Consider the following 27,219-nt stretch of genomic DNA (forward strand, 5'->3'; position numbering starts at 1 on the left):
TTTTTTTTTTAAATCTCATCTGCTAACTGCTATATTTGGTCACTCCTTGGTGACAGTTTATTGTCGTGATTTGTTCAAATTGACCTGCTCACGCAAGCCTGGTATTTTTTGAATCAATGATTAATTTTTAGAAATCTCTGGAGCAATGGAGGTTCCAGATGATATTATTATATAGGAGAAATGATTTAGTCTTTCTTTGTCTAGGCAGATAGTATGGGAACTAATGATCTAATTTGGGACTGTATTGTGTCACAAGTTCACATGGAGATTCTGTTCGGCTCTTCAGAGGTTTGGGGTTTTGCTATTTAAAATACCATTCCATGCCAGTTTTAGAATATGGCAATTTTCTTGAAGGAGAATACTCGATGGCTTCTCAATTCTCCAGTTTTGTTACTCCAGCTTGTGCTACTATCAAAATCTCCAGCCTTTTATGAACAGTAAAATCCAGTGCTGGGTGGCACCTCCCACCCCCAGGTTTTTTGTTGTTGTTGTTGTTTTTTCTTCTGCAATTGTACTCTTCTGGATCAAGTCCAGCTTCTCAGTCTCTAGTTCTTGCTAAAAATCAGCAAATACTACCAGGGAAAAAGTGCCTTTAGTGATTTTGCTCACCTTTGAGACTCTCTCCTATTTTTAGGATTTAAAAACTTGTAGTCTTTTTTGTTTCTATAGTTCACTGATGCCTTTACAAATATTATTTTCTGTTTTATCCAGCCTTCCTAGTTGTTCCCAACAGGAATATTGGAACACTATGAACTACTCTACACTGTGTACCACTGGCTTTGTTATGTAATGAATGGATACGTTTACTTCTACAATATTTATTATTTCCACTGTAGTTTCTCTTCTTTGATCCATACCTTATTTAAAACTCTGTTCCAAAATATCCACTTTTTAGGAGGAAGAAGAGAGGGAGGAATTGGAAGGGTAACCATTTTCTTGTTGATTTCTAATTTTATTGCAATGCAGTCAGAGAATATTACCTCTATGACGTTGTTCTTTGTATATGTAGTAAGTGTTGTTTGGTGGCATTGGCAACTTTAGAAAAAGTTCGATACATGTTTGAACATAATATGAATCTTCTAATTGTTAAAGTCTGTGTGTGTGTGAGAGAGAAAATTAGATAAAACTTTTTAGATGGAATATTTAGATTCTCTGTATCTTTACTTTCTTTTCATCTATTGAATCTATCAATTATTGAAAGATCAATTATTGATACTAGTTTAGAATTATCTAAATTTTATCATTAGTTTGAGATGAAATTGCAATATACACATATATTAAATACTATCAAATACTTCTTATAATTATATAATTATTCCTTTTATGCATAATAATATTTTTACCTCAAGGTATATTTTGTAAAATATTAATATTGTGAGCCAGCTCTTTGGGGGTTATTTTATTTGGTGATTCTTTGTTGTTGTATTAATTATTAAGCTTTACATGTGTTATTTATGGCCAGATATATGGGAATTTTATTAAACCCAATTCAAGAAGTTTTTAAAGCAAGTTCCTTTTACCCTAATTTGACTACTAATATATTTTACTTTATTTCTGTTTTCATTTTACCCAATATTTTCTCTCCAGTTGTTTTCTTTTTTACTTCTGTTGCAATGATTATTTTAAATTTTCTTTTCCCCTCTATTATTTTGCTAGTTATTAATTATAGTTCTTTATTTCAGTACTCATTTTAAAAAGTACATATTCTTATATTAACATAGTCTAAAATTAGTTATTTCTATCCTGAGTCTGAACAATAGTAGAGTTTAGATTTGTTCATGTTTTATCTAATTTTATGCTATTGAATTCACTATATTACTTCCTTCATTGCATAAATCTCACATACCTCAAAACTTAGACATTATTATTACTATCACTGTTTTTTTTATTGAGACTGTTTATGAAGATTTTCATGCCAGTTTTCTTGTATTTGCCCCTTGTTTCTATGGTCAGCTTCCTTTTTTTTGTAGCACTTTTTTTACTAGTTCCTTCACTGAGGGTCTTTTCCAGATTAATGCTTATTGTAATAGATAAATTTTCATTTATACATTTGTGTAGTTATTTATACGTTATAATTACATATATGTTATCCAAATGTATAACGGATATATATGTATACACACAAGTACATTACAACTGTATACATTATACATTTGTGTATTTACTTGAACAACTTTTATCACATATCAGTGAAAGTTTTTATTCTCAAAAAACTGTTTATCACACCAATAATTGTATATGAAGTATCATTATGAAGTGGTTTCTTTCTCTAACTTACAAAAAGATATATTTGGGTTGTGGTGGCCCAGTAAATGTGAACTTCAAACTCTCTCTCTTTATGTTAAAATACTTTATGTTAAAAAAGTATTTATTTCATCATCATTTTTCTCTAGTTTTATATCTGTGGTCTCTCTCTTCACAGGGAAACATTTCTTTACTTGGCTTGTAATTATGATTTGTGAGCTCATATTCAGTGGAACATGTTTCCCCTTTGAGAACTGCATGCTTGCTAAGGTGATAAAGTGTCTCATCATAGTCATATTTCATTTGTTATCACAGGACTAGCAAAGATCTCCACATAATAGGATCAACTTTTATGTTACATATATGGCTTAGTATTTCTTAAGCTTCATACTGATGTTCATGTGCTCACGTTAGCTTCGGGTTTTGATTTCTAGCATTCTCAGATTTTTTTTAAGCCAAGTTTTCTTGATACTTCCCTGCACTGACAGATTCTTAAAGTTATTTTCAAATATGCTTGATGGTAGTTAACAACAGCATTTTCAGCTTTTTTATTTATGCATGAATCTCCATCCCCTACTCACCAGTACCTGTACTCACAGACATTTTGAAACCACACATTTATTTAATCAGTTATATATCTTATCTGATACTCAGGCAGTGGCAGCATCAATTCACGATTTTATCTCTCCAGATTTGAATTTTTTTAAACATTAATTTTGCACCTGGGAATTATCTTTTCTTCTTCAACCTCAGCTATACATTCAGAAAAATGTATTTCACCTATGATTTGTGATTTCTACATGTTTTTAGCGAAAGGGGATTCAGTCTACCATGAAGCTAGAATGCATAAACAACACTTTAATATCCGTACAATATTCTATCTTATTTGATCAGAGATTTATTATAACTTTTATTATACTCACTCCTTTCTCTTTCTAGATCAGTTTTTTCTTAGTATTCATAAAAACTGTACGTTAAGAGTGTTGTAAATTACTTAAACATTTAAGAAAATCTAGAAGGCTTTTTTACAAATTTTTTTTAAAAATAGAAATTAACTGCGCTGACACCAAACTTATAACTTCCGTAAGAGTATTTTTACATTCCTAGATCACCTTCTTGTCTTTTAATGAAACAGGCAGATTATTAGTCAACTAGTGAGACAACTTATTATTGAAAAATATGTTCAAAGCCCAATTTGAATTTAATTATGTAAATGGGTTTCATATTATCTGGGTACCATTCTTATATCATTCCATATTTTTTTCTCATTAGTAGATAAAATGAATTTTGGTTCTTCACAATTACATTTTTATTGGATTGCATTGGATCGCATTGTATGTTAATCTTTGTTTCAGACAATTTCACCTGTGCAGTTCCTTTAACACACCCTTTACTGAGGAAATCCTAAATACAGTGTTGATGCGGAGATGTGCTACATGGTTGGCACCCTAGGCCACCACCTCTATGAGCGACATTAACTTTCATAAGCATCGCTTGCCCTTTTACCCTGTTTAGTCCTTTGTTCAAGGACTCCCTCCAACTCCCATTGCCTTTCCCTGGCTAACCCCTGCCCATTCAATGGTATCGCCAAGTTGTCGCCCTCTCTCAAAGCCTTTCCTGCTTACATTTTTCTCTACCTTATTTCCCTTTTATATTCTCCCATAATATCTTATGTACATCTTTATGTGTTAATGAACAGATTTTAAAATGAGCATTTTAAAATTACACTTTTTTTTTTTTTCTGAGATGGAGTCTTGCTCTGTTGCCCAGGCTGAAGTGCAGTGGCACAATCTCGGCTCACTGCAACCTCTGCATCCCAGGTTCAAGCAATTTTCCTGCCTCAGCCTCCCGAGTAGCTGGAACTACAGGCATGCACCACCACGCCTGGTTAATTTTTGTATTTTTAGTAGAGAGGGGGTTTCACCATGTTGGCCAGGGTGGTCTCGAACTCCTGACCTCAGGTGATCCATCTGCCTCAGCCTCCCAAAGTGCTAGGATTACAGGCATAAGCCACCATACCGAGCCAAAGTCACACTCTTAAAGTCATACTCAGCATTTTTGCACCTTCACTGCTTGTCATGTATTATGATTTTTCTTCTGTTATGCTTCAAATAATAGTAAGACTCATAGTAAGACTCACAGATTACAGTCATAGGACCAGTAATTTACTGGAACTTCGCCAGGAGTTTGTACCAAGAGTGCCTGGATTTTGAACTCAGGTAGCTTAGATAATGCTTAAAAACAGCACTTCTGGAGCCCAGAGACTTAACTTTTGTTAGAATGCATCCATCTGATCACATAAAAACTCTGATTTCTTCATTAGTTCCATTATTGGAAAAGGCATCCTGGAGGGTTTTAGGAGTCTGTGATCATCTTATGAGGTGTGTCACATAACATCTGGCTTGTGTTTTTTTTTCTGATGAGAGATTCAATTGACTTCTTGTACATGACTCATTTTTAGTTGAGAAATGAGAAGGCTGTTTTTGTTTGCTTTTTATTTCCAGAATTTTTTGTATTAAAAAAAAATTTGAGCTGGGTGCAGTGGCTCACGTTTGTAATCCCAGCACTTTGGGAATCTGAGGTGGATGGATCACTTGAGGTCAGAAGCTCGAAACCAGCCTGGCCAACATGGTGAAACCCCATCTCTACTTAAAATACAAACAAATTAGCCGGGTATGGTGGCAGGTGCCTGTAATCCCAGCTACTTGGGAGGCTGAGGCAGAAGACTCGCTGAAACCGGGAGGCGGAGGTTGCAGTGAGCCGAAATCATGCCACTGCACTCAGCCTGGGCGACAGAGTGGGTCTCCGTTTCAAAAAAAAAAAAAAAAAAAGTTCTTTGAAAAGGGCCTCTATTGCATCTATCTTTAAATAACATCTGTGTTAATTCCTTTCCCTTTTAAACTCATCTCTTATTATAATAACACATGTGGGTTATTGAACTGAAAAGCTAGGCTTTTAAACAGAATAATGCAAATCATTTACATTAGCCGTGGTTACAGTCATTCTCTATAACTTTCAAATCAAATAAAAAATTCCTTGATGTTCCAAATCTAAGAACAATGAAATTTAAATTTATCAGAGTCTCAGTTGAAGATTCTGACTTTACACTTGAGCAAAATAAGAATAGGAATAGATGGTAACTTTAAGGGTTCTTTTGGGTCATTTTTGGTCTTACAGACCTCACCCTAGTCTATAAGAAGTTCTACTAATTACCATTCAAATTTCATAGACATGATTATCATGTTTATAAGACTTTAATTTTCTCATGATAAAACTGTATCTTTTTGTTCATATGAATATATGATGGTATGATATTTTTGATACATAGTTGCAATCATACCTCTATGTAAGTATGCACTCGTTTTTGAATATTTTATATTTTATATACATTTACATTTTATTGCATAAACATGTTATTATATTATAAACTATTGTCTTTATCATAGTATTTTTTTTACATGACCACATGATAGTCATTGATTTCCTATAACTGGTGTTTATGGGTTTCCATAATCCAGAATTCCAAGAGAGGCCCCTGTATCATAGGGCTGGAACAAGAAAGAAACAAAAGTTGTATACTTGTCACATTCCTCCTGTTCCCCACTGGTGCTTCTAAACCCAAATCTCTCTGATCTTGAAGTTTTTGAGCCTTAGCATCTTAAAGCTGTGATTGATCTTGATTCTCACCCACATTTCTTATGGATATTGGCCACCTACCACTGTCCCAAGTTCTTTCTGGTCATGTGCAATTTCACGTTTATATTATTAGTTCACCCAACACTATTTAATAATGATTTGACCTCAATCTAGATGACCTCTACCTGCACCCTTCTTTACTCTTGTGACAATACCTAGTCATGTCTCAGAACTTTCTCTCTGAAATCTTAAATACCTAAATCTCACTCCCTGATAAATTTCCTTTTTTTTGTAAAATGTCTGCTCTTTTTCATCACTGATGATTCCATTCTCTTTACTACTGTATTCTTTTCTCCAAATTATCGGGCTCCCTCTAACCTTACTTTTTTACTCATTCCCCATAGATCCCTGTAAGTGTTATGCCTTCTTTCACTTTCAACTTCACTGACAGCTTTTATACCTTTGGTCTTTCTCCACACGTGATCTGCAAAACGTCAACCTAAGCTGAATCTAAATTTATTCATCTTTGTTTCAGCCACTAGGATGAATATCACTCAACTGAGTACTATGTTAGTGCTCTCCAAACTCATGCACTCCATCCTCAGCTGAAGCAACATATTTTCTGACTCATTGCATTAAGCACTCCTGTAGTACTTATTCAGCTCTTCCATATTTCCCTCAGTGGCTGTTCTAATCTTTGAATCCTTTTCCAAATATTACTAATAAACTTCCATTCACCTTTGACCTATATATCAAATAATGTTGCCTCCTTCTTCACTAAGACATGCATTGATATCAGAAAGTTATTTCCTTAAGTTAGTAAGGTATTCTATGAATACCTTCAGCAAACATCATATGCAACTGTGAAACTGTAAACATTCCTGTTAAACTCAGAAGGAAAAATAAGGAGCTCAGTATTGCCCATATATTTCAATAGTATGTTGGAAATCCTAGCCAATGCAAATTAGAAGAAATAAGAATTAGAAACAAGTGGCAGTACTATTTTTATGTGGGGAAAGTAATATTAGAATGGATACTGGAGAAGACATGTAAAACTCATTAAAGTGACTGAAGTTTATATGTCCTAGTCCATGTGACAAACAGGTATATGACATATGATAACCCATGTTAGCTGAGTTTTAAATCTGAACAGGGTGGTGGGACTGTTCTAGCTGTGGTGAAAAAAAGTGGCAAAATATATGGGAATCTTAAGAGAAAATTTGTACCAATCAATGGTAGCAGCATGCTAATTACAGTGAGCTTAATTTAGTATTTTGGGGGGACGTTTAATCTCAAATTAATATTTTATTTTCAAATGCTGTAACTTTTAATACCCTATTTAGAGGAGATATTTTCTTTTATCCTCCTTCCTTCTTTTCTTTCTTCCTGCCTTCTTCCATTTGATTATAATGCAAAATTAATTATCTCAAAATCTTCGTTTTCCACTCTTTGTTGTATTCATGTGATTTAGCTCTCTTAAAATTCATGTTATCTTTTATGTTTAAATCAAATTTTAAAAAGATTTTATTTCATCTGTTGTTTAATAGACCTATAATAAAAATATGATTTTCTCCTTCTCCCCTCCTCTTCTCCCTTCCCCAGTCCCTCTCTGTGTTTCCTTACCTTCATCTTTCTGTCCTACTTTGTCTTGATTTAACCTTGAAGTAATTTCAGTTACCTTAATAAGCCAAATGAAGTAACTGGGCTTATCATCCGTCTATTTATCCATCTGTCCACCTAACCACCCATTCATTAAGAAGTCATTTCATCTATTTGTAGATGATAAATTTCTATAAAATCTATTTTAATTTGTAAAGATATAAAAAAACTACATCCATATGTGTATTTCATCTTTTTGCTATTTCTTCATGTAGTTATATTTCTAAAAATAATATGTTCATTCTACCTTTTGCTTAAAGATTACATCTCTACTTTCCTGATAGGCCTGTGGATACCAGGCCTTGACATTCTGCGTGAAGGTTTAAATGAGTTGTTGAGAACTTCAGATATACTTTCAGCTCATCTCCATTTTCAACCCTCCTGCATTGCTTTTCCCTAGACCATGTGTGCCTCAGTCTTGAGACTTTCTGGAGTTCCACCCAATTCAGAAATTCTCTTCTCATCAAAAATCTTCCTCTTGTCATTTAGGCTGTAGCTTTCACTAAATCTGTTCATATACTTCCCTGAATCTTCTAACTTTCCCACACATGGGCAAGGCGATTCTTTTAAAATTTTATTAAAATAATTTATTTAAATTATTTCTTACCATTATGTTTTGTTTCTGGAGACAGAAAAAAGTCACAAGCAGTCAGCTGACCATCTTTAATTAGGGTAAGCTCTGCATTAAATTTTTTTTAGAAACAAAATATCCAGCAGATGGATTCAAAGGTGAAATTAAGTCCCCATTCCATCATGTTTAGTAATTATGTGATCTTTGGTAAATCAGAACCTCCTATGCCTAAATATCTTAATCTATAAAAGGAGTTTAAAATTTATTTTATGAGGATATGGGAAATAGAGAACATATAATGGATCAAAAATAATGGATATTATGTGAACTTGTTATTTGAAAATAACATTATAACTTACACTTGGTAACAATTCATTTTCTGAAATGATTATTCAAGTATATGTCTTTATTAGTAAAATAGAACATAAATATTTAACTAAAGAATATCAAGGAGTTTAAATATTGCCATTTTTACTGATAATTTAAACCAAAAGATCAAATACCTTGCTAAAATTTTATCTTAATATTTCAGTATCATATACTATGCAACACACCATTTAGCCAAGAAATTTTCAAATAAAATCTTTCTAGTATTTTAAATATGATAGATAGCTCTATGCCATATTAGTTAACATAGTATTTCATAAATAGAATTTCACAATTGTATTAATTCAAAATATAAATGTTAAGTTCAAGACTGCTTTATATGTAGTTTATTTTGCATTAATTTTTTTTGAAACTGTGTTCTTCACAATAATTGAGTATATTTAAAATAATCATTGCTGTTTGATTATATTTTCCAAGTTATAACTATTCATTTGTCTTACATGATGATGAAATTGGTATTTATAACCTATATTCTTATATTATTCCTTTTGGGAACTTGATAATTGGTAAAATAATTTTATCTAAAATATGAAAATGAAAATGATATGAACATTTTTTTGCCTGGCCTATACATATACACTTGCCCCTAAAATTTCATTTATTAGGGCTAGATTTCACATATTAATACTGACATTTTAGTCGTGACAACTGCCATTTTCATTCCTGCTGCTAATAACTAGTATAAATATTTGCATATTCATTCAGACATATAATAATTAATGTTTGTATTTTTTAGGTATAGCTTACTTGAGTGGAATGTGTAGTGAAAAGAGAAAATGTATTATTGCTGAAGACAATGGCTTGAATCTTGCTTTTACAATTGCTCATGAAATGGGTCACAAGTAAGTAAAAATCATGGCTATGTTAAATATGTTAGCATATAACTTTGTAATTCGAGTTACTGAATTACCTGGATATCTTTTGATTTTTAATTTGGGCTTCAAGTTTTTGAAAAACTAGGGAGACAAGAAGGGGTGAAGACTGACTACATTTAAAGAATGTCTTTTGAGTGTTGCAACTATTCCTGCTTCTTTGAATAAAATCTTATTACATTATTAAAATCCCTATCAAGACAGTCATTACATAGTGCATGATTGATTTCACTACAGATTTGTAAATGATACAAATATTTCCATAATCTTGAGACTACAAAGCTATAAACTTTTCAAACACTTAGTACAAATGAAAGTAATTCCAGCCTATGGTAGTACCTGTATTTGTTATTACCAGGCATAAGTGAAGGAATTAACCCGCATGGTTTAGATGTAACGTATTTGAAAGACAATGAAATTAGACATATAATTAACACATATTGAATATTAACTATGTCTCAGGAACAGTTATAAACATTTTCAATAGATTAGTTCATTTAATACAAAACCCAAAGAGGTAGTTATTGTTCTAATTTTCATTTCACTGAAATTAATAATAGGAATAATTAGTAATAGCAACACTTACATAGTACTTACTATTAATGTTTGCCAGACACGTTTTTAAGTGCTTTGTATGTACTCACAACAATTTTGTGATGTGTTATTAGTGTACCCATTTTATTGGAAAAATACAGAAATATAGAGAATTTACACTCCTGAAATTATTAAAATGGCAATTGTTGGAGCGAGGGGTTTGAACTCAAGCCATTCAACTCAGGTCAAACTGTTCCATAACATTAACAAACTGTTCCATTAAGTTATCTGTTATCTTCCGGCCTAGATTCCTCGTCAGTGAATCGGGATAATACCTTTGTTATGGGATTAATTTAGGATTCAAATTACATAAAGCTGTGATCATATTTTTAGGAAGTTTATTAAAGTAGAAATGGAGACCTGGCACGGTGGCTCATGCCTGTAATCTCAGCACTTTGGGAGGCCGAGGTGGGCGGATCACGAGATCAAGAGATCGAGACCATCCTGGCCAACATGAAACCCCGTCTCTACTAAAAATACAAAAATTAGTTAGGCATGGTGGTACGCGCCTGTAGTCCCAGCTACTGGGGAAGCTGAGGCAGGAGAATCGCTTGAACCCAGGAGGTAGAGGTTGCAGTGAGCTGAGATTACGCCACTGCACTCCAGCCTGGTGACAGAGTGAGTCTCTATCTCAAAAAAAAAAAAAAAAGAAAAAAAAGAAATGGCACAGGTTGGGGAATCAGACTTAATTTTGAATGCAGGCTTCCCTAATTGCTGGCAGTATCAGCAGTACAAATGAAAGTATTTTAATTGGACTCAGATTTAGTGAGGCCCTACTAGGGAGGTGATCTTTATGGAGGGAGGGCTCTTTAGTTAAAGACATATTTAGTTTGGCCTTCAGTGTTTAAAAAATTCAATTAGTTGCCAACATTTAAAAAGTATAAATTTGACATAAAAGTAAGATTTGCAGACCTGGTAACACTCAACCCACAGTCCCATATGGCAACCATTCCTAGGAGCTGTGTAGGATCTGTACCCTTTAAATTAGACCCATCTTTCTCAGTTCATCAGAGGCCGCAACACCCTAGTATATGGTACACCCAGCTCACTTCATTTTCATTATATTCCCGGAGTCTGTAGGCAGTTGAGTAAAGTTTAGTTGGCAGTGGAATTTGATTGGTAAAGGAAAGCTTAGAAGAAACAATTTACACTGGACATGACAGTAGTTGATTTAAAAAGTTATTCAAGTAAACACAAGTGATCAAATTGTAATTACACAGCTCACTGAATTAACAAAATTAAATATAGCAATGTATCCATCACCCAGCCCAAGAAACAGAACAATATCAATACCAATTGATTTCTAATTTTTTAATTGACCAAAATTTACTCCATACAAATGTTTTGAAATGTGTATACATTGTGGAATGGCAAAATTGAGCAAATTAACATAAGCATTACCTCACATATTTAGCAGTTGTGTTGAGAACTTAAAATCTACTCTCCTAGTAATTTTCAAGTAATTGATTTTTGATGTCACCATTTTTAAATGTATAGATATGCAGTTGTCCCTCGGTATTTGCCAGGGGATTGGTTCCTGGACCTCTGCATATCCCCAAATCCATGCATATCCAAGTCCAGCAGTTGGTCTTGTGGAACTCATTTATTTGAGAAGTTTGTCCTCTATATATGCAAATTTAGCAAACTGCAAACACTGCAATTTTGATCCTTGTTTAGTTTTTAAAAAAATTGCCTGTAAGTGGACCTACACAGTTCAAACCCATGTTGTTCAAGGGTCAAGTGTCCTTTCAGATGCTCCCATACAAGCTTTCAGTCTTCAGTCAACTGACCAAGAATATGAGGAGTTAATTTATTACTTAAAAAAAAAAAGATAAATATACTTTAACATCATCACCCTTTAGGGAAAGTATGCAGTGCAATAACCTTGTTTAATATTTCATTCTAGGAATGATAGGCTATAGATTCTTAATTCCAAAACAATTTTGATAATTGAAAGGTATTTTCAGTTTAGTAATAAAACCTATGAAAAATCATAGGCATCATTTGAAGGAAAAATGCTGAGAATAATGTCGAGAGGCAAGAAAAAATTATTAATAATTAATTTAACAAAGATACATGTAATCATAAATATAATTCTCATAAAATACAGATTTATGAATAATTATGATTTTTGCTCTTGAGCTATGCAGTAACACCTTGATGTAGAAACAGTGTATATTTTTGTAAACAGATTTTAAATAATTTTGTCAAGTACCCTGAATAGTTTACTTTTAAAAAGTATATTTTTAAACCGATATGTTTAAAACCAGATATGCAAAATTGATTTCTTCAATCTTCATTGTATTCTAAAATGTAGGAGAAACACTAAGGGAATCAAATACAATACGAGTTAATTTATTAACATCTAAACTGTTGACCATGGAGCTACAACTATTTAAACTAAAAACTAAATGAGGTAATTTAGGGAAAGGCCACTTCAGTTTTATGTAGTAGAAATGTTGGTTTATGACCAGGAGCTCAGATTGGAATAGCCCAAATGGTACGAAAATATTATTTTATTTGACTTTTATAGAGCTGTACCCAAAATCAATAGAGATGTGCCAAAGGTATGTGTAATACTTGATGGACTAGGACCAGAATGCGATATATGTTAAACTACTCCTTTACTAAAAATTCTCCATAGCAGTAAGCAATATTTGTCTCAAAAGTAGTGGCTGGTGTTTTCCTGATGCTAGACAGTGAGAGACAATAGCAGTCAGAATAATGTCATGTTTATAAAAAACAAACAGGAAGAAAAGTATCTATATGAATTACATCATCATCATTATCATCCACTATAAGATATAAGGCACAATGTAAGAAGAAATGAAGAAAGAATACAAGAAAAAATGTCCATATGCTCATAGTCTCTCCAGTAGGGAAAGTGTTCATGGATGTTAAATAATGGTATCTACAGATTCTAGGTGTATGCACCTGTACACACACACACACAGACACATACACGCAGAGCCCTTTTATTTAGAGGTATGATTAAGAGCTATGTAAGTGAAACTCTTTAATCCTATATTTTTCTTTTTCGTTTTGGATTTCCTTCTTTCTTTTTTTGCGTTAAATTTTATAAGTGAAGACTATCTTCTAGAAACTAATAATGAACTATGATACCATGTAATTCTGCAACTTACAATCTTAGAATGACAGAATGATTCCATGTAAACTTTTCAAGAATACCTTTATAATCACATATAAAATGTTTATAAACAGATTTTAAATGAATGTATTTATGTTTGTTGACTTGAATTTGATTTCTAAAAATTCTCAGAACAAGTTCATATATAGCTGGAAAAATCAATACGGTCCACTAAGTATTTAAAAAAATGACTCTTGGGGATGAAAATTTGAGTAAATAAAGAGAACCAACAATTTTTCCTTACTAGTGCAAAGGAATCTAAAGCAATGTCAGCAAAAATGTATCGACTTTCTCCTTTGGCAAATTATCAACTTAAAAATATATTAAAAAGTGTAAATTAAGATCTACAGTAAGAAAGAGGAAATAAATTATTTAAGCCAACATTTTAAAATTGCCTTTCAGAACAATTTTGCTTCCTAAACAATAAGTAGTAGGAGTTGTTATTATTATTATTATTATTGAGACGGGGTCTCCCTCTGTAGCCCAGGCTGGAGTGCAGTGGCTCGATCTCTGCTCACTGCAACCTCCACCTTCCAGGTTCAAGGGATTCTCCTGCCCCAGCTTTCTGAGTCGCTGGGATTACAGGTGCGTGCCACCACGCCCGGCTAAATTTTTTTTGTTTTTAGTAGAGACGGGGTTTCAGTATGTTGGTCAGGCTGGTCTCGAACTCCTGACCTCGTGATCCGCCCGCCTCGGTCTCCCAAAGTGCTTGGGATTACAGGCGTGAGCCACCACGCCCAGCCAGGAGTTATTATTTTTCTGGTAACTAAAATTTTTGACAAGAAATATTTTTACTAGTAGTGCTGAATTAACACATATTCATCAAATATAATTGGGATCTTCATAATTTAATGTGATGAAGTCTAAAACTTTATTTTTGTGAATGAAAATACTTAGTTTTTCATGAATTTGACGTTTTATTGAATTCATGTATATGCACATATTTATTATGTCCACTATATTTTATATGATCTTTATGAACAACAGGTTGTTAAAGTAAGGGATTTTACTTTCATTTTAGGCCAAAACTTATTAATATATTAATTGTTATTAGATTGCTGTGCTTTGAGGGAAGAGGCCCTAAGACTAATCTGAGTTGATTTGCTAGCATAACTCAGAAAACTCAGCAAAGTGGTTTTGCTCATGGTTACAGTTTATTAGCATGGAAGGATATAGATTAAAAGCATCAAAGGAAAAAGTCACATAGGCCAGAGTCCAGGAGACACCAGGCTCAAGCTTCCAGTTGTTCTGTCCCAATGGAGTTGTGCAGACAGTGCTTAATTCTCCCAACAACAATGTGTGAAATCATGCACAAAGTATTGGCAACCCAAGAAGCTATATGAGCCTTGATATCCAGGGATTTTACTGGCGTTTGATCATGTAGGCTTGGTTGACTTCCCACAAGGCAAACCTTCAAGTCTCCATTCCCTCCTGAGGTTAACCTGGCCCTAGTCCCCCACCATAAATCACATTGTTAGCAAAAACCATCCTGGTAGAAGGCCTCCAGCTAAACAAAGATATTCTTGTCAAAGATACTTTGGAGGGATATCCCAAGGACTTAGAGGTTACTTCCAAGGAGTCAGGCAAGGACTAAATAGTTCTTTGGAATGTGCAGATTTTAGACCACTCAAACTTGTGAACTCTTTACTGCAAAATTACACAATTATATTTTTTTTGAGACGGAGTTTCACTCTTGTTGCCCAGGCTGGAGTGCAATGGCACGATCTTGGCTCACCGCAACCTCCGCCTCCTGGGTTCAAGTGATTCTCCTGCCTCAGCCTCCCAAGTAGCTGGGATTACAGGCATGTGCCACCACACCCGGCTAATTTTGTATTTTTAGTAAAGATGGGTTTCTCCATGTTGGTCAGGCTGGTCGTGAACTCCCGACCTCAGGTGATCCGCCCGCCTCAGCCTCCCAAAGTGCTGGGATTACAGCACTTCGCACCCGGTCTTACACAATATTTTTAAACTTTCAAAATCCCATATTTTATATTGAGTTGCCAAAGGGTTTCTAATAAAAACAACAGTGTCTTCTTTTATTAGCAGGTATTTTGCTAAATACTATGTATTCATATCTAATTCAACTGCATAAAAATTCTTGAGCTAAGTATTGTTATGATTGTCATTTTACAGATGAGAAAATAAACTAATAGAGATGCATTTTTCAGTTTATTCAATATTAATGTCATTCTCTTTTCATTAAGTATATTGTAAAGATTTTCCTAGTTCTAATAATTGGTTTATTCTTGATTTTTAATGTTTATAACTTGTAGATTTTTTAATCGTCAAATTTCATACTTTCATAATTTCTTCCGTAGGTTTTTGCAATTACAAGTACTTTCTCATTCTAAAATTAGGGAAACACATTTTTGTATTGTTGTCTTATATTCTGTGTGTGTGTGTGTGTGTGTGTGTGTTTCTCTCACTGTTTAACACTTTAAGCCATCTAGAATTTACTTTATTATGCATAGTAAATTTCTCTCCACTAAATTCGTATTTTGCATTAACTGCTCAATAAATGATCTTACTACTCAAGTGTGGTCTGTGATGAGATAGGGATCTATGCCAGAATATAGGACACTGCTTCCCTCATTGAAAGAGTCTTGACGTGAAAAAAAAAAAAAAGCTGAAGTAAACTGTGTGCTTAGTGATGTAGCTGATTTACATTCTGGCACCAGCTACTTATCTGGATAGAAATCAGTAATAAAAAGAGTTCATCAAATGGCAGCAAGTACACAGATCACACTCTGAGTAGCCCTGCCACATAACAGATGTGACAGTCGCTGTTCAGTCTAAGTCAGTGTTGCACTAGGAAGTTGCGTGTGAGTTGCTAGAAAGCCATTATTTTTATCTTTGGCCTGAAAGGTGGTCTATACTTGCATATTTTTGTCCTTTTTGTGAAGCATGTAGACATAATCCTATGATACCATTCACTGCAAATAATAAAAGTTGTTCTTTTGTACAAATATTTAGTGGTGTCTTAGATTATTTTGTTATATAAATAAAGATTCCATATTTTTATATACACACATACAACGTAGGCTTTTTTTCTTTAGGTCTACAAATAATTCCATTTGTGTTGTGGATTCCAACCAAAAGTAAACTAACCCTTGCATTATTGTGTATGGTTTTAGGAAAATTTAGCCCAAGTCTAAGATATTGTACAATATCTAAATTATCTGGGAAATAATAATTTTAATATACCTATTAATAGCATAATCCCATGACCATTTTCTGACCTTGCTAAATCTGGACATTTATTGAAGTGCAGAATTTTGCACTGGCTTAGCATATTGAGGCCAAAGACTTCTGCTCCCATCTAAAGATGGAAGGCAATAATATTACTTTAGAGATGATGATTGCCAAAGCTCACACAGCTAATAAGTGCCTGAATCCATGATCAAAGCCAAGTCCATCCAAATCCAAAGCCCATGTTATTAATTACAGTGCTCTGCCAGAAACATGGAAGAGTTCTTCTAGCTAACTTTACTCAACCTACTTCTGGGCTCGCTCGGGATTATCTATTCCCACTTTATCTCTTCAGCCATACTTCATTTCACACCCCCTTTCATTCTCAGCACTAGAGTTCCTACAGTGTTTCCAAAGTACCATGTTCCAGTGAGAGCACATAGAGACAGGGAGGGGAACAACTCATACTGGGGCTCGGTGGGGAGGAGGTGGGGAGGGAGAGCATCAGGAAAAATAGCTAATGCATGCTGGGCTTAATACTTAGGTGATGGGTTGATAGGTGCAGCAAACCACCATGGCACACGTTTACCTATGTAACAAAAGGCACATGTACCCCAGAACTTAAAAAATACCATGTTCCTTCACACTGCAGGACCTAAGTACATGTTGTTCCTTTACCTGGAGTATACTTACTTTTTAAGCTTAGTTTAATTATCTCCTCCTGCTCAAAGTTCATATACCCCCTCAATAGTCATGTTCTAAAGAAAGCATTCTCTATGGGTCAGTCTCTCTATTAAGCATTTTAGTGACACCACCTCCTTCGTAAATGCACATTTGTTCATCTGTTAGATATATACTTCACTAGGCTGTAAGCTGCAAGAGGTGAGGAACCAAATCTGTTTTTGCTTATAATGGGATTCTTAATGCATTTGACAGTGCATACGAAATATATACCAAGAAAACCTGCTTGGTAGATATTAGGCTCTTGATATATATCAAATAAGTGAATGACTGAACATAGTAATCTTAGTAAAGTATCATTATGCATAGATTATCAGTGAAACTTGATTCAAAACAGATGCTGTATGCATATTCAAAGGGTTTAGAATTTTTTTTGATATTGCATGAGACTTTCAATAAAGTATCAGGTAAATTCTTATAAAAAGAATATTCTGTATTTTGAAATGTACCCAAGACCACATAAATGAGACTTTATTCTGGTACACACATGCAGAAATGACTACCCCAGCCCTAAAAGTGTTGCCCCTGAAGTCTTCCTATGACAGTAAATGAAGCTCCATCCTTCTAGTGGGACAACCAAAAGCCAAAGAATTATCTTTGAGTGTTCTCTGTTTCTCATAGTCCACATTCAGTTCATCAGCTGTTGACTCTACCTTCAAAATACATCCAGAATCTGATTACTTCTCACTAATTGTCCAGCTAGTTCTTTGGACTAAGCTACCAACACTTCTCATCTGGATTATTATAGTAGCCTCTTAAATAATCTTTCCTTTTTAGCCTTTGCATCCTATAGCCTGTTTTCAAATTAGAGTCAGGGAGATTCATTTACAACAAAGCAGATCGCCTGGCTTCTTTACTCAGAAACTTCCAAGAGCTTCCTGGTTCACTCTGTAAAATCCCCAGCCCACACCACGGCCCACCAAGTTCTACATGTTCTAGCCTCCTTCCCTATAGCCTGTCATTCCCTTCTTACCAACTGTGCTCCAGATTCATTGCCTTTTTGTTGAAACTCAAACATAAAAGACTAACAGTCACTTTGGGGACTTGGCCTTTCCTTTGATTTCTGCCTGGGAAGTTCTCCAGAGCAGCCACATGGCTGTCTCCCATTCTTCTTTAGTTCTCCACTCACATATCAGGGTTCAGTGAGACCTTTCTGATAACATTTCTTAAAATTGTAAGCACAACCACTGTCTGGGCTTATTCCCCTTTGCCTTCCTTAATTTTATTCATAAAACTTCAAAATGTAACTCTCTACCCTATGTCTCTTTCTTCTGTTTGTATATAATGAGATCTTGTCTCCTTAGTTCACTGTCATATTCCCAGCATGTTAGCACATTTATAACTTATGCTTGTAATAGATAGTCAAGAAAATAACCAATATAGCCCTAATAGAGTTTTACATTTTTACAAGTTGAAAGAGACTGCATTAAACATATACCACTTACCCACTGATTGAGAACTTTTTATGATAATTAGACTGTCTACTTCATAGAGATGTTGAGTTGGGTAAAATTATATGAGTTAGGGGAAATTACTTATATTTCATTTCATTATAAAAATGTCAAGCTTGTTTTGATATGGCCAAAAATGCATATGTATTTTTCCTTTTTTGTTTTGATTTTTGAACCAGAGAAAAAGGTCTAATATATATTATTAAACTTTGGCATGGAGACATGGTTTTTCCACCAAGTAGGCAATTCAGGAGTTTCTTTGGAACTAAAAGGCTAATGGGGCAATAAATATGCAAAGTTACCTCCTTGAAGGCAATAAATATTTGGGGCACCTGCTAAAATTTTAAGAATTGCCAGAGTACCAAGACTACAGACGTCTTGTGACTAATAAGTCTTTGGAATCAATAACATTTACATACACACTTACTTCTCTGGAAATTGCGCCTGGATAGAATAGAGGGGAGGGCCAGGTTATATACCTGCTTCTTCAGACATCTGTATTTCTGTTATTGGCACCATTATTGCCACAAGGCCTTTAGTTGAGACATCTGAGCCATCTTTAACTCTTTCTCCCCTTAGTTACTTCCATAATCTGTGGCCAAATTCTATTCATTCTTCATCCGAGAAAGCTATCTCAACTGTCTATTCTTTCTTCTGTTATTCCTCCTGGCTTGGACTCTTGCAGTATCCACTTAACTGGTGTCCTCTCCTTTGCTACCTCATCTTTCTAATCTACTCACACATTAAGATTCAGCTTCCTGAATTGTGGTCCTAACCTTCATGTCAGAAAACTTTATTGCCTTTCACAACTTAATGAATGAATTTGAAATTCCTTAGCCTGAGATTCATGACTTCTGTAGAGTGACTGTGGTCTATTTTTGTAACTTTACAATGGACTTCTCTATTTTATGAATGCAAATGAACCGTAATTTTCAAACATCATGCCTTTATTCATTTTTTTATTATCCCAACTTCCAGCACTAATGATTTATACCTATCCCAATTGTACTTACCTGTTAATGGCCACGACAAATGTTATCACTTTCGTGAAAGTAAATTTGAAAGCCTGGTTGGAAATATGTTTCCACTTTATTTATTTATTTATTTATTTTGAGACGGAGTCTCACTCTCTTGCCCAGACTGGAGTGCAGTGGCACCATGTCAGCTCACGGCAACCTCCATCTCCTGGGTTCAAGCGATTCTCCTGCCTCAGCCTCCTGAGTAGCTAGGATTACAGGCGCTCACCACCCCACCCAGCTAATTTTGTATTTTTAGTAGAGACAGGGTTTCACCATGTTGGCCAGGCTGGTCTTGAACTCCTGACCTCAGGTGATCCACCCGCGGTGGCCTCCCAAAGTGTTGGGATTACAGGCATGAGCCACATCACACCCAGCCTGTTTCCACTTTTAAGTCTCTTACACTGATTATTTTAAATATCATTTGTCACTTAGAATTATTTCTGAGATATACTGATTTATACTGATATTTACCTATATATAGGTTCCCAACTGAATAGCAATCTCTGTGAAAATATGATTCATGTCTAATACATTTTTTTCACAGCACAAAGTTGAATGTATTAGACATCATAAGTCTCCAACATATGTTGTACAAGTGAATAAACATTTGTTGTATGAATGCTCATCTGTTGGTCATCTTGAGGTGCAGGACATAAAGCAATTGAGTCCCAGAGTGGAAGAATCAGTTTGGGTCAAGAAATGCAATTGTCTTGACTAAGTAATATGATTGTATGAGAAAATATGGTTTTATTGCTATACAAATATAATGGCAGTATATTTTTCCCTTTTGGTACGTGATATTTTGAATTCCTATTTAAGATAAACTGTATGAAAATACAATACTTCAATTATATTTCAGTTATGATGAGTCTAACTTAAAGTCTGGTTACAGGCCTGTCCAACTATTTCATCCAAATCCTAAAGTTATGAATGTGGAAGGGCCAAATCTAGCAATTGTAGTAATAGGAATATTTAATTGAAATTCTGTTAATTCACAACAGGTATGGAAACATCTCTCTCAAGATATGAAAACAACCTGCATCTGTTAACAGATGAATGTATAAAGATGGATGTATAAAGAAAATGTGGTGTGTGTGTGTGTGTGTGTGCATATATATATACACACACATATATATATTTCCATTATATAAACAATTCTATATATATATAATGGAATATTTATTATATATGTATTACTATATATGTATATATACACACAACAGAATATTCATTATATAATTGGAATTATATATATATATGTGTGTGTGTGTATATATATATATAATGGAACATTACTCAGTCTTTAAAAAGAGGGAAATTCTACTATTTGCAACGGCGTGGATGAAACTTGAGGGCATTTTGCTAAGTGAAATAAGCCAGACACAGAAAAGCAAATATTGCATGATCTTATTCATATGTGGAATCTGACAAAAACAAAGTCAAACTCATAGTAACAGAAGAATGGTGGTTACCAGGAGCTGTGGGATGAGGGGAATGGGGAGATATTGGTCAAAGGTTACAATCCTTCAGTCACAAGATGTATAAGTACTAGAGACCTAATGTACAGCATGATGACTATAGTTAAAGAAGTTAGCATATGCCCCAGGAGGCATACATAGATTTGGTTACACTCTCTCAGCTTCCAAGAAGAGTCCTTTTCAGAATTGAATTAAATTTGGCACTCATTTGCATTGATGTGCAGTAGTATATCTGCTCTAAGAAGGGAGGATATGCTCTAAGAGGAGATTAGATATACACTAAGAACTAAATAGAGACCAGTTACAATGGCTCACAGTGGAGCACACCTGTACTCCAAGCACTTTGGGAGGCCAAGTCAGGCGGATCACTTGAGTTCAGGAGTTCAAGACCATTCTGGCCACCATGCCAGCTTGAGACCTGAGAATTGCTCAAACCTGGGAGGCAGAGGTTGCAGTGAGCTGAGATCACACCACTGCACTCCAGAAAAAAAAAGAGAAGAAAAGAACTAAATAAGAAATGCCTATAAAGTATATCATCTCCTAAGACTTTTAGAATGGGAAATAGATGAAATAAGAATAAATTGTTATAACAGGCAAAAACCAAATATGCTCTTCTAGAAATACATTGCTCCTTAAAATGTTGAAAATTAATTTTTTGTAGTTATTGTTGACCAACTATAATTAGTAATGGCTATCTAAATATACTGTCCCCATTGTACTCTTTAGAATTTTCTACAGCAGATGTCACAGGTATCTTCCTCTGACACAAATGCCTTGGTAAATGTTAAAAACTACCTATGTGGATAGTTGAGAGGGAAAGTGCATTATTAGACATACAGCCTTGGGCTTGAATTATTGTTCTGCCAGCTACTTAATGAATGAGCTTTGGATAAATCAATCTGTCTGTATTCATTTCCTTTATTCCTAAAATTTGGATAGTTTTTAATTTCAAGTTTCATTGTTAGGGTTTGTGATACTCTAGTGTCATGGCACAATGATTGGCACAAAATACAGAGTGACTGAATAATAACAATAATTAGTAGTATTATAGTTATTTTATGAATACCTTAATGTGAAAAGGAGATTTTCAGCCTTCACTGGCCTTTCATTTTTCTGTTCTTTCTTGGAGTGATTTCATACCTTTTAGAGGTTTTTAACCAGATTGACAGGAAGTTTACTTATCATGAAGACTTGTAGACCACTAGCACGGCTTTCGTATTTGATATTTTATTTAGACAACGATACCACGTAGAATAATAAGCAATTTTTCCAAGTTAACATTCATAATGAGACTTCAACCAGTATAGATGTGGCAGCTCTCCCATACCAGATTATCTCCAAATGTAGGTTTGGATGTTGGAGTGAGTTAGTGGAAGACGGAAAAAAATCACCCAGCAAATGAATGACCTTGGAAGAGTTAGCTTTCTGTTTGCAATTCTCTGATGTTTCTTGGCAAATGCATGTCCTAGAGTAAAGCAGGCAATCTTCCTGGAGTAGATCATCTATTAACTTTTTCATGTCGCAGTTTCTCTGTGTTGGCAAGAGGCCACAGTAGTTTCACATCTCTAATTATAGCATATTTGGTGTTTCTATGATCCTATATTAGTTGATAAATCAGTAGACATTTAACAAGACATTCAACTAAATAATTAAAGGAAGTAAAAAGAAAATATGACAACTTCTGTTCTCTGAACGCTTACATTCTAGGTAGTGGTATTATATATATATTATTTAAAATTAACCAGAAATACGAGGCAGTTCTGATATGTCTTACACACCATATATGTGAAGGGCATACAAGTTAAAGATAATGATAAATATGGGCTATAATTTATTGAATAATCCTTTTTAAAGGCAGAAAGTCTGTGTAAATGCAGATTAGAATGGAAGGTATTCTTTTTTAAATATTCTTTTTTATCATACTTTAAGTTCTAGGGTACATGTGCACAATGTGCAGGTTTGTTACATATGTATACATGTGCCATGCTGGTGTGCTGCACCCATTAACTCGTCAGTTACATTGGGTATATCTCCTAATGCTATCCTTCCCCCCTCTCCCCACCCCACAATACGCCCCAGTGTGTGATGTTCCCCTTCCTGTGTCCAAATGTTCTCATTGTTCAATTCCCACCTATGAGTGAGAACATACGGTGTTTGGTTTTTTGTCCTTGCGATAGTTTACTGAGAATGATGGTTTTCAGCTTCATCCATGTCCCCAATAAGGACATGAACTCATCATTTTTTATGGCTGCATAGTATTCCACGGTGTATATGTGCCACATTTTCTTAATCCAGTCTATCATTGTTGGACATTTGGGTTGGTTCCAAGTCTTTGCTATTGTGAATAGTGCCGCAATAAACATACGTGTGCATGTGTCTTTATAGCAGCATGATTTATAATCCTTTGGGTATATACCCAGTAATGGAATGGCTGGGTCAAATGGTATTTCTAGTTCTAGATCCCTGAGGAATCGCCACACTGTCTTCCACAATGGTTGAACTAGTTTACAGTCACACCAACAGTGTAAAAGTGTTCCTATTTCTCCACATCCTCTCCAGCACCTGTTGTTCCCTGACTTTTTAATGATCGCCATTCTAACTGGTGTGAGATGGTATCTCATTGTGGTTTTGATTTGCATTTGTCTGATGGCCAGTGATGATGAGCATTTTTTCACATGTCTGTTGGCTGCATAAATGTCTTCTTTTGAGAAATGTCTGTTCATATCCTTCGCCCACTGGTTGATGGGGTCGTTTGCTTTTCTCTTGTAAATTTCTTTGAGTTCTTTGTAGATTCTGGATATTAGCCCTTTGTCAGATGAGTAGATTGCAAAAATTTTCTCCCATTCTGTAGGTTGCCTGTTCACTCTGATGGTAGTTTCTTTTGCTGTGCAGAAGCTCTTTAGTTTAATTAGATCCCATTTGTCAATTTTGGTTTTTGTTGCCATTGCTTTTGGTGTTTTAGACACGAAGTCCTTGCCCATGCCTATGTCCTGAATGGTATTGCCTAGGTTTTCTTTTCGGGTTTTTATGGTTTTAGGTCTAACATTTAAGTCTTTAATCTATCTTGAATTAATTTTTGTATAAGGTGTAAGGAAGGGATCCAGTTTCAGCTTTCTACATATGGCTAGCCAGTTTTCCCAGCACCATTTATTAAACAGGGAATCCTTTCCTTATTTCTTATTTTTGTCAGGTTTGTCAAAGATCAGATGGTTGTAGATGTGTGGTATTATTTCTGAGGGCTCTGTTCTGTTCCATTTGTCTATATCTCTGTTTTGGTACCAGTACCATGCTGTTTTGGTTACTGTAGCCTTGTAGTTTAGTTTGAAGTCAGGTAGTGTGATGCCTCCAGCTTTTTTTCTTTTGGAAAGATACTCCTCAAGAAGAGCAACTCCAAGACACATAATTGTCAAATTCACCAAAGTTGAAATGAAGGAAAAAATGTTAAGGGCAGCCAGAGAGAAAGGTCGGGTTACCCACAAAGGGAAGCCCGTCAAACTCACAGCCGTTCTCTCCACAGAAAGTCTACAAGCCAGAAGAGAGTGGGGGCTAATATTCAACATTCTTAATTTTTGATCTTTTTTAAATTTTTTTAATTTTATTATTATTATATTTTAAGTTTTAGGGCACATGTGCACAACGTGCAGATCGTTACATATGTATACCTGTGCCATGTTGGTGTGCTACACCCATTAACTCGTCATTTAGCATTAGGTATGTGTCCTAATGCTATCCCTCCCCCCTCCCCCCACCCCATAACAGTCCCCGGTGTGTGATGTTCCCCTTCCTGTGTCCATGTGTTCTCATTGTTCAATTCCCACCTATGAGTGAGAACATACGGTGTTTGGTTTTTTGTCCTTGCGATAGTTTGCTGAGAATGATGGTTTCCAGTTTCATCCATGTCCCTACAAAGGACATGAACGCATCATTTTTTATGGCTGCATAGTATTCCATGGTGTATATGTGCCACATTTTCTTAATCCAGTCTATCGTTGTTGGACATTTAGGTTGCTTAAAGAAAAGAATTTTCAACCCAGAATTTCATATCCAGCCAAACTAAGCTTCATAAGTGAAGGAGAAATAAAATACTTTAAGACAAGCAAATGCTGAGAGATTTTGTCACCACCAGGCCTTCCTACAAGAGCTCCTGAAGGAAGCACTAAACATGGAAAGGAACAGCTGGTACCAGCCACTGCAAAAACATGCCAAATTGTAAAGAACATCGATGCTAGGAAGAAACTGCATCAACTAAAGAGCAAAATAACCAGCTAACATCATAATGACCAGATCAAATTCACACATAACAATACTAACCTTTAATGTAAATGGGCTAAATGCTCCAATTAAAAGACACAGACTGGCAAATTGGATACAGAGTCAAGACCCATCAGTGTGCTGTATTCAGGAAACCCATTTCATGTGCAGAGACACACATAGGCTCAAAATAAAGGGATGGAGGAGATCTACAAAGCAAAATGGAAAACAAAAAAGGCAGGGGTTGCAATCCTAGTCTCTGATAAAACAGACTTTAAACCAACAAAGATCAAAAGAGACAAAGAAGGCATTACATAATGGTAAAGGGATCAATTGAAAAAGAAGTGCTAACTATCCTAAATATATATGCACCCAATACAGGAGCACCCGGATTCAAAAAACAAGTCTTTAGAGACCTACAAAGAGACTTAAACTCCCACACAATAATAATGGGAGACTTTAACACCCCACTGTCAACATTAGACAGATCAACGAGACAGAAAGTTAACAAGGATATCCAGGAATTGAACTCAGTGCTGCACAAGTGGACCTAATAGACATCTACAGAACTCTCCACCCCAAATCACAGAATATACATTCTTCTCAGCACCACATCACACTTATGCCAAAACTGACCACATATTTGGAAGTAAAGCACTCCTCAGCAAATGTAAAAGAACAGAAATTATAACAAACTGTCTCTCAGACCACAGTGCAATCAAACTAGAACTCAGGATTAAGAAACTCACTCAAAACCACTTAACTAAATGGAAACTGAACAAACTGCTCCTGAATGACTACTGGGTACATAACGAAATGAAGGCAGAAATAAAGATGTTCTTTGAAACCAACGAGAACAAAGACACAACATACCAGAATCTCTGGGACACATTTAAAGCAGTGTGTAAAGGGAAATTTATAGCACTAAATGCCCACAAGAGAAAGCAGGAAAGATCTAAAATTGACACCCTAACATCACAATTAAAAGAATTAGTGAAGCAAGAGCAAACACGTTCAAAAGCTAGCAGAAGGCAAGAAATAACTAAGATCAGAGCAGAACTGAAGGAGATAGGGATACAAAAAACCCTTCAAAAAATCAATGAATCTAGGAGCTGGTTTTTCGAAAAGATCAACAAAATTGATAGACTGCTAGCAAGACTAATAAAGAAGAAAAGAGGGAAGAATCAAATAGACGCAATAAAAAATGATAAAGGGGATATCACCATCGATCCCAGAGAAATACAAACTACCATCACAGAATACTATAAACACCTCTACACAAATAAACTAGAAAATCTAGAAGAAATGGATAAATTCCTGGACACATACACCCTTTCAAGACTAAACCAGGATGAAGTTGAATCTCTGAAGAGACCAATAACAGGCTCTGAAATTGAAGCAATAATTAATAGCCTACCAACCAAAAAAAGTCCAAGACCAGATGGATTCACAGCAGAATTCTACCAGAGGTACAAGGAGGAGCTGGTACCATTCCTTCTGAAACTATTCCAATCAATAGAAAAAGAGGGAATCCTCCCTAACTCATTTTATGAGGCCAGCATCATCCTGATACCAAAGCCTGGCAGAGACACACAAAAAAAGAGAATTTTAGACCAATATCCCTGATGAACATCAGTGCAAAAATCCTCAATAAAATACTTGCAAACTGAATGCAGCAGCACATCAAAAAGCTTATCCACCATGATCAAGTGGGCTTCATCCCTGGGATGCAAGGCTGGTTCAACATACGAAAATCAATAAACGTAATCCAGCATATAAACATAACCAAAGACAAAAACCACATGATTATCTCAATAGATGCAGAAAAGGCCTGTGACAAAATTCAACAGTCCTTCATGCTAAAAACTCTCAATAAATTAGGTATTGATGGGACGTATCTCAAAATAATAAGAGCTATCTATGACAAACCCACAGCCAATATCATACTGAATGGAAAAAAACTGGAAGCATTCCCTTTG

General features: G+C 35.0%; 1 protein-coding gene across 3 annotated transcripts in view; it reads left to right on the plus strand.

The window, feature by feature from the left end:
- The window catches only part of ADAMTS19 (ADAM metallopeptidase with thrombospondin type 1 motif 19), a 280,545-nt gene that overhangs the window by 128,176 nt on the left and 125,150 nt on the right, over positions 1-27,219 (plus strand). For all 3 annotated transcript variants that reach the window (XM_014344971.5, XM_024928919.4, XM_024928920.4), the window contains one exon: positions 9,234-9,339. In XM_014344971.5, the coding sequence (XP_014200457.4) occupies positions 9,234-9,339 (106 nt within the window). The remainder of the gene's footprint in view (positions 1-9,233; positions 9,340-27,219) is intronic.

Source organism: Pan paniscus, chromosome 4 (genome assembly GCF_029289425.2).
Source record: "Pan paniscus chromosome 4, NHGRI_mPanPan1-v2.0_pri, whole genome shotgun sequence".
Lineage (NCBI taxonomy): Eukaryota > Metazoa > Chordata > Mammalia > Primates > Hominidae > Pan > Pan paniscus.